The 9449-nt window shown below is 39.9% G+C and overlaps 1 protein-coding gene across 1 annotated transcript in view; it reads right to left on the bottom strand.

Moving 5' to 3' along the window:
- Nucleotides 1–6180: 6180 nt before the first annotated feature.
- The window catches only part of LOC119363972 (protein TRANSPARENT TESTA 9-like), an 18090-nt gene continuing 14821 nt past the window's right edge, over nucleotides 6181–9449 (bottom strand). Inside the window, exons 16-21 of the mRNA XM_037629361.1 lie at nucleotides 8477–8582; nucleotides 8313–8384; nucleotides 8142–8188; nucleotides 7413–7572; nucleotides 7149–7309; nucleotides 6181–7005 (exon numbers count right to left, since the gene is read on the bottom strand). Coding sequence (XP_037485258.1) covers nucleotides 6700–7005; nucleotides 7149–7309; nucleotides 7413–7572; nucleotides 8142–8188; nucleotides 8313–8384; nucleotides 8477–8582 — 852 coding nt within the window. The 3' untranslated portion in view covers nucleotides 6181–6699. The remainder of the gene's footprint in view (nucleotides 7006–7148; nucleotides 7310–7412; nucleotides 7573–8141; nucleotides 8189–8312; nucleotides 8385–8476; nucleotides 8583–9449) is intronic.

Here is a 9449-nt window from a genome sequence, read left to right as displayed (position 1 = left end):
CGACAATACTTATGCATGCACATGAGTGGAGTGTCAAGTAGTATACCATCCTCGAAGGGGTCAAGTGAGCACGTGTAAAGGAGATGATTCACCTTTGTGTATGTGGAGTAGATGTCGCACATGACACTCGCCAAACGGACCCTTGACGTGGTGATGTCCATAGGATGCTCTGCATCATTATCATGTTATGCTATTGTCTTCACTTCCATTATGTCCCAAAATTGTTATTGCCAAAGGTGAGTGCTATTATATGTGAAAGATTATCATCACTTTCATCTAAATTATTGTTTAATCTTTCTCTCTGCTAGTTCGTTAAGCTCGCATGCTTCTGTTATTTATAGGTATTCTTCATCGACTATTAGTTCTGATGTGCCGATTGGTTTAGATTTGAAGTTCAAAAGAAATTTGAGTCTCCCATTAACCCCCCCCCCCTGGTCGATATATTGTCGGTCCAACCCTACCATTAAAGATCTTGTAACTCAAGATGTAGATGGGCATGTTATTCAGCGTTGTGAGGAAGCTATCAATATTGTTAAATATGAAAGACTTCCAATTGTTTTGGCATGCCTGCTATTTCTGTTAAGATCAGTACTCATTGTTATCATGGTCTATGTGATATTAGAGCTAGTATAAGTGCAATTCTTTTCTCTCTTTATCAACCAATTGTTGAAGATATTTCACCTTGCTCGACAAAGGATATTAATTTAACAATTAAGCTCGCGGATAGGTCTACTATTTCATCTGTGGAAATTATTAGAGATGTTGAATATGTCATAAGACTAAGTGTCCTACCAATTTATTAATACTTGGAGCTATACAAGATAATTTTTGTCCCATAATCTTTGGTAGAACTTTCTTGAATACTTGTAGTATAGTTGTTGATTGCTAAAAACAAAATGTTTATGTTTAGTTTGGAGCAGATGAAGTTTTCTTAAATTTCTTAAAGTTTACTAAACAACATCATGCTAAAGATTTGCTTCATGTGGATGAGATAGAAAGAATTGTTGCAATAGATATACCTCTTAGTGATACATTAGAACAATATTTATTGGAGCATGAAATTTATCTAATATGCATGAGAGGAAATAAATAGATGAAGTTTTCTTTAGGCACACAACTTTACTTAAATACGATTTGGAGCCTTAGGGACCTACACCGCCTCCTAAAGGTGATCATGTGTTTGAACTTAAACCATTATATGATATACTGGAAGTCTGAAATATGATTATTTGGATGAAAAGAAGATATATTATGTTATTATCAGTGCTGACTTTTTAGTGTATGAAGAAGAAAGATTACCTACAATCCTTAGAAACATTAGGGTACTATTGGGTACACTCTCGATGATCTCAAATGTATTAGGCATGCTCTTTGCATGCATAGGATTCATATGGAACCCGATGCTAAACTTGATATAATCATCGACGCCGTTTGAACTTTAAGATGAAGGGTGTGGAAAGAAATGAAGTTCTTAAACTCCTAGAAGTTGGTACAATCTATCATATATCTGATAGTAGATGAGTAAATATTGTTCATTGTGTTCCTAAAAAGGACAAAATTGCAGTTGTTACTAATGATTAAATTAATTTATCTTACATAAAGTTAGCTAACGCAACTAGGAAGGATCACTATCCTTTACCTTCTACACATCAAATGTTAGAAAAAGTGTAAGTGCTCACTTTTTTGTTACCTTGATGGTTACTCTGACTTTTCTTGAATACCTGTTTATCCTCCTTTTGAAACATTCGCTTATAGACATATGCATTTTGGTTTATGTAATGCACCTGATACTTTTTAAATATGTACGACTGATATCTTTGTCGATTTTTGTGAAAATATTGTTGAGGTCTTTATGGATGACTTTCTATAGAAACTTCTTTCGATAATTTGTACAATCTTAAAATTTTGCAGAGATGTGAGGAGATAAATCTTGTGCTAAATTAGGAGATGTGCCACGTTATGGTAAATGAAGATACTGTTATCGAATGTAGAATTTCTGAAAGATATATTGAAGTTGATAGAGCTAATGTTGACGCTATTGAGAAAATGTCTTATTCTATAGATATAAGAAGTATACAGAGTTTCCTGGGTCATATTGGTTTCTATAGATTGTTTATTTAAGGAAAATCAAAAATTCTAGGCTTCTTACCAATCTTTTATAAAAAATCACTTTTTTTATGATGTTTGTAAGAAAGTTTTTGAAATCCTCAAGAAAACTTTAATTTTTACACCTAATATTTATCTATCAAAATTATATGTGATGCTAGTGATTATTATATATTAAAATAAAACCCATTTAGCATTTCTCCCAAACTATGACATGACGAAAACAATATTGTGAGGCCTGGCCTAGGCTCGGACGAATAATTTGAACATCTAACAAAAATCGATTGCACATAGACATCAATGTTTCACCAACCTCGTAGTGCACAAAAATTGGGAAGTACCACTACCCAATACAGTAGATGCTAGTCATTAGATGCGTTAACTTTTTGTTTATATTGTTCGGACTTTTTTTAACACATATCGTTTGGACTTGAAAAGCGTTCCTTGCTCTTAGCTTATTTTCCCAGAACGCTCACAAAGCCTCAGATTTAGAAAGACCGGTTCAATCATACGGCTCATTTACCAAACAAATACATATGGCTCATACTTCTATGAAAAACGACCTCTTATCATTTACAAAAAGAAATACAGGGATTATATATGATAAATTTTATAGGAAAAGTTCCCTTAGATTCCTTTGGTTTTGATTTATAGAAATGACATCATATTCCCTCTGATCCATATTAGTCGTCTATTCTGAAACGGATGTATCTAGACATATTTCATTGCTAAATGCATCTATTTGAGCGATAATTAATATGGGACAAATGGAGTGCCTCTTGCTATGCTATCCCCGTGCTATTTTAGGTCATACTTTGATCACAATTTTAACTGATAAAATATGTGTTTTCTGTTAAAACATCATTAAAAATACATTCAAGCACAAATCTAACAATATTATTTTTTATGACATGCATTAACACTTTACTCCCTCCATTCCCAAATATTTGTCTCTCTAGACATTTCAAATGGACTACAATATACATATGTATGTAGACATATTTTAAAGTGCAGATTCACTCATTTTGCTTCGTATGTAGTCATTTGTTAAAATCTCTAGAAAGAAAATATTTGGGAACAGAGGGAGTACTAGTCAAATATGTGCTTTGATCAAAAAATATGATGGGAAGATTTTCAATAAGTAAATAACTCCACGCAACAGTTTCTCGTACTTCTAACTACAGTAGATATGTTTATTGTCACATCAATCACTTTTTTTTCGAAACGGAGGCAAAAGATTTGCCTCATCTATTAAATAAGAGAGGAATAGAGATTAGAGTTTTACAATAACACCCACATACACGGCATGACGATTACTCACGCAAGATAATAGACCCTAGTCTTTTAGCACCCGCAGTAACCCAAAGCTTTGCCTCGTCCATGATGATGTTAAGAAGGATAGGCGGCGGCACGCACTTGTGCCAGAACACCCGGGCGTTGCGCTCGTTCCAAATGGTCCAAGAGACAAGCATGGTGAGGGAGGCCGAGGCGCTTTGGCTGGGGACACGGTTGTCAGTTTGCTTGTCCCACCATTCGTGGACAGAGTCAGCAAGGTGCCAGTCAGAGGTGTCCATGTGAGCAAGGCCAAGCTTGGCAATGATTGACCTCCATAGTCTAAGCGTGTAGCGGCACTTGAAAAAGAGATGTGCACCAGTTTCTTGTTCCCTTTTGCAAAGAGGACAGAGGCCACAATTTGCCCAATCCTGTCTCTCCAGACGCGGCGGTCCAGATCCTATCTTGGAGGGCCAACCATGCGAAAAAAATTACCTTTAGGGGAGCCCAGGCTTTCCAAACCATGCGATCCATAGGAAAGAGAGTTAATCCAAGGAATTGGACCTTGTACGCGGTGGCCGCCGTGTAGATCCCATCGTTCGAGTGCTTCCAAACATTGTCATCTTCAAGTTGTTCATCAAGGTGAATATCATTCACAAGCATCCATAAAGTGAAAAATTCCCGGATGTGATCAACAAAGATGACGATGTTGAAGTTCATTTTGAATATCCATGCATCGCCTTTGAGAGCCTCCCTCACCTTCCAATTCTTTCTCCTTGAAGCATCAAAAATTAGCGCAATGTCCTTGGGTTTGCGCCCGAGAAGCCAAGGGGAGTCCCAAAAAGGCGTTTTGGCGTCGTCCCCCACTGTGATGGAAGTCGAAGCATAAAAGAAGTTGAGATCATCCTCCGTGCAAGGGTTGCCAAATCCTACCCATAATCTATGGGGTTCCTTCCACTCATACCAAGGCCATCGCAACCGAAGAGCACGTGCAAACTTGTCAGAGTTAAGAACTCCTTCGGCCTATAGACCGTATCCCAATTGACCTTGCATTTGGTGCCTGTCGTCTTGTCCCCTCCAGACTAGAGAAAAGCTCTTTCAATCTTGGTTAGATTATGGAGCATGCTTGGTGGTACAATAAGAGGCGTAATGGAGTACACCGCTTGGGAGCAGAGAACTGACTTGACCAGAGCCGTGCGGCCAATCATCGTGATGTTTTGGCCCTCCCAACTGACCAGTTTGCCAGCCGCCTTATCCTTGAGATATTGAAAGTCCACCTTCTTAAGTTGCCATTCCGAGAGTGCCAGGCCTAAGTATTTCACCGGGAAGGTTGTCCGGGTAGCTGACATATTTCCAAGAATGTGTCCAGGTTGAGGTTGTTGCACCTAATTTGCACCATCGAACTTTTCTGAAAGTTGGTACAGAGCCCTGTAACATCACCAAAGCCTCACAAGATCGAGGCGAGGTTATCAACATCCTGCTTGATAGGAGCCACAAATACCGCCGCATCATCCGCATAGAGGGAGGTTCGCACCATGGCCCCATGCCCACGAATCTTATGAAGAAGGCCTTTTCGTGTTGCCAAGTCAAGGATTTTATGCAGTGGATCAATCGCAATGACAAATAGGAGGGGGAGATCGGGTCTCCCTGCCGAAATCCGCGGTCGTGCTTGATCGGTGGGCCGGGCAACCCATTGAGAAGGATGCGAGATGAAGATGTCGATAGAAGGGCTGCAATCCAGGCACGAAACTTTGCGGGGAATCCCAGACGTTGAAGAAGGTCCAGGTTGTAACTCCACTTGACCGAGTCAAATGCCTTCTTGATGTCAAGCTTGAAAAGGAGGGCCGGAGTTTTGCACTTGTGTAACCTCCGCGCAAAATTTCAAACATACATGAAGTTGTCATGAATGCTATCCCGCTTAATAAATGCACTTTGAGCGTTGGAGACTAGGCCATCCATGTGGGGGGCTAGTCGCAACGAGAGGACCTTGGCAATGATTTTAGCAATGGCGTGGATGAGGCTAATAGGACTGTAGTCAGAGATGCCTTCCGCCCCTTCCTTTTTGGGCAAGAGAACTACATTGGCGGAGTTGAGCCACTGGAGGTCGGAGGTGCGGAAAGAAGCTAAGCGTTGAATGACCCTCATGACGGCATGCTTGATGACACCCCAACACTTTTTAAGAAAAATGCATGTGAAGCCATCCAGCCCGGGCGCTTTATCATTAGGCATCTCCTTGATGGCTTCCCATACCTCGTCCTCAGTGATATCACTATCAAGCCATGCATATGATAGGACTCGATGCCAAGTTCCTCCTAGTTAAAGTCCTTACTGCTCGTGCTCCCCCTCCCCGTCACCTTAGATGAGAAATGATCGTGAATGATCTTTTCTTTTTTCTTGTGCTCTGTTACCCAACCATGCTCGCGCTTGATTCGATGGATGTGGTTTTTCCTCCTACGGGCGTTAATGCAATTTGGTGTTTGCATCACCATCTCTTAGATTTGCGATCCTAGCGCATTGGCTCTTTCGAGCCCTCTCCAGCACCGCCAAACTGATCACATCGATCATTTCATTCCCACATAGAATAAAACAACAGCAGAGTATGTCTCGCACATCAAACCTTACCAAAAAAAAGTGTCAGCTCAACAGTGAGCAATTTCCGTTGCAACAACCATCAGACAAACATCCTGTTTTGTTGAAGTTAACAGTCACCAGAAAGTGAATTGCCAGAATACATGTTCCATATTTTAAGTGGAGAGGAACATAGTATAGTTCATTAACAGTTCAGTTGATAAAGAAAAATCATGAAAGGGTTCCAACATTATTATTATTGGCAGTGCTCTCTTTAACAACAGATATGAGTGTTTGCAGGCCTCTTTAAACAGCTAGTGTACACTTGACAACAGATCTGATTGTTTGCAGGCCTCTTTAAACAGCTAGTGTACACTTGACAACAGATCTGATTGTTTGCAGGCCTCTAACAGCTAGTGTACACTTGACAAGAGATCTTATTGTTTGCAGGTCGGTCTCTTCAAACAATTAGTGTACAATGACCACCCAACTCTGTCCTGAAGCTTATCAAAGAATGGACTGCGATATGTATATAACATTACACGGGACAAAGGACAGATACAGACTATTGTACAAAGAATCCTATAGACCTAACTTACCTCAAAAGGGTTGAAACTCTACAGTGTGTGTGTGTTAACAAGATATCTAATCTGCCGATGTAATATACAGAGCATGGCGACCTACTCGCCAACATGGAGGACTTCCTGTCGCCATTTCTTAGAAGTTCAACACTGCAAAAGAAACTTTAACCGGTCATGAACCGTCATCAGAAGAGGTTTCCTGGGAAAGCTGAGGATGCTGCAACCCATTCTCAGGCATGTTAAGTTCAAGCAATGCCTTCAACTGTTCCCTGACGGCATCTTGCTGGAGCTTCATCTCTTCAATAACCATGGCCTCTGCTGCCTTGCAAGATTGTTCATCTCTGAAGGCAAGGGTCCATCTCCCATCAACAAGATACTTCTTTGTCTTGCCTTTGAATTTTTCCGGATCAAGGAAAGGAACAGTTGAAGGACGAATATTTAAATGCAACCACTTCACATGCTTTTCATCTGTTCTTGGCTGAAATAGTAATGCCACAATTTTCATCATCAGATGCATTATTCATACATAAAAGGTCTTAATGCTACTAAGAATATATATATGGCTTTGAAAGAGCAACTAAACAAAGATATTCAATGTCACGATAAATGCATGATACATACATCAGAACCAGCCAAGGGGGCAGTGACACGAACAATTCCACGTTGTTGTGGTAATTCTTCTAAAAGGAGAATCCACCCAGAAGTTCCATTAGATAGAGCTAAAAAGCTGAAGTGACGTTCTTTGCCCCTCTCAAATGCTATCCGGCAAGGAATTGCATCAACTGTAAGAACAAGAAGACAAACATTTAAATCACAAACATAGAGAGGAATTAAGGAACTTCAATCTCTATTATGCCAACGTAAGAACTTCAAGGAAACTCAGACCTAAGTTGACTTCAAGCCCAGGCTTGGGCACTGAACCATCGAAGCCTGCTGCAGTTGCTCGCTTATTTACAGGCAGATCGACTGGAGAGTAAATAGGCGGCTGATCAGTGAAAGTTTCTCCAAGGCAGAAGAGTATAACTTGATGCTGTAGCACAAAACCCTGTAAAAATTATCATCACACATTTCAGCAAACATACGAGGAACTGAAAAAGTTAACTTCACTGGGCTAGCTGGTAACAGAGACAAAACAGGCAGTATCCTCAAATATCAACCTACCAACACTGCATATGATTTTAAATTCACATGATTCAATATTAAAATATTAAAATACATGCAGTTTGAACCATAGTTGACCGTCATGGCGCCATTAGACCAGCAAGCTGGTGAACCCGTACACACTCATTGTTCATGAGTATAATACATTAATACTGCAGCATCAGCGCAAGAGTAAGTTAACTGTGCATTATTAAAAGTCCAGTACAACTATCAGGAAAAGGATTGTGGATATCCTTAAGCCTTTTGATCTGGACGCGTTTCTTAAATGCTGGTTGAGTTGCACATTGGATATTTCAATCAAAACAAAGGTACTTTTGCGTCATGTGCTATTCTGTTGACGTTGAGAATAATAAATAAAACAGAAACCAACCAAACAAACTTCTTGGCTGGAACTGAACCAATTAACAAAGTAAATATGTCAAAGCCAGCGAATGAAAAAGATCAAGCCAATACCTTAACCATCTCATAGATTCTCTCCGCGATAGCGATAGAAGAATCACCTGGAAGACAATGTTTATAGATCAGTACATCAAGCCAAGAAGGATACTTGTAAGATACTTCTCCACGATAGCAACAGGATACTTGTAAGATATACTTTCATTTAGTGTGGTATTGAGTCCTGACCTCCAAATAAACACGAATCCAAAGGTGAAATAATAGACTTGGATCCTTTGGGTGGTGAAGATGCCTCAATTGCTAACTCCAAAGAAAAACAAAGAATATTAGGACGGATTTTCATTTGCACCACACATAAAAACACAGGACTTCCGCTCCAAACTGAAATCTACCTTTCTTGCAATTTTTCCAAGCTTCTCTAACGATAGGAAGAAGCAAGTCACACCAGCATCCTCCAGATTCTTCCAGCAGCTTTTCACTGCAATCCTTGTGTGAATCCTACATGACACAAAACAAAAGCATCTCGCATATCACATCTGACCTGCCTGATTCAAATATATCAAAGTTTTCAGCAATGACATTGTGCATGAAATACTGCAAATCCAACCATATCCCAGGAAGACATGCTAAAGCTATACCCAGGATGAATTTCAATTGTCCTTCGATAGATAGGCAATAGTGGAAATAACTAAATGATATACTTGCACAGAGCAAGGAAGTGCTTCTCCATAATTTAGCTGCATTAGAACTTAAAATCGGGTCACTACCACAAAAGTAACTTTAGGAGCAGCTCAGATGCTAGGACTGCTGGCAGGTCAAGCCCCATACAGCAACTAGCGAACTAGAACATTTTGGGAGAGCAGGAGAGGGCGGAGATCACAGTTCAAAATGCTATTTATTTTGAGCCAGCACAGAGGTAATCCCAAACACAACATTTGATTTCAGCTCCTTCCCAGGTAGTGCGACGCCCATCTGTGCTGCAGAATTTTGCTGACTGTTGAGTAAGTTATAATCCTTTAAAAATAGTACACTAAACCGGGGTCGGATCTCCTGCAGCTCCAACGAAGAGGTGGCCATTCGGTCTGTTTGTCAGCTATATGCTCTGAGGTTGATCCTAGAAGCATCTCTAGCCCTTCCCCTAAAATTTAACTCCCTATACCACCTCCCTAATCTTAACTCCTAAAAATTCGAGTTAAATTTCTGTGCGCCTAGTCCTTCCCCTAAACAGGACTCCCTCGAAAAATTATTTTGCTAATTCATGCCTTCTTTTGCACAAAAAAAGAACTATTTGAAATATATTTCCATATTATTATAGAAAAGGGAGAAAAGAAAAGGGGGAAATGTATTTTGCCATTTGGTCGAACA

Source organism: Triticum dicoccoides, chromosome 2B (assembly GCF_002162155.2).
Source record: "Triticum dicoccoides isolate Atlit2015 ecotype Zavitan chromosome 2B, WEW_v2.0, whole genome shotgun sequence".
Taxonomy (NCBI): Eukaryota; Viridiplantae; Streptophyta; class Magnoliopsida; order Poales; family Poaceae; genus Triticum; species Triticum dicoccoides.
The sequence above is the reverse complement of the archived record's forward strand: the minus strand, read 5'-3'. Positions and strand labels throughout refer to the sequence as shown.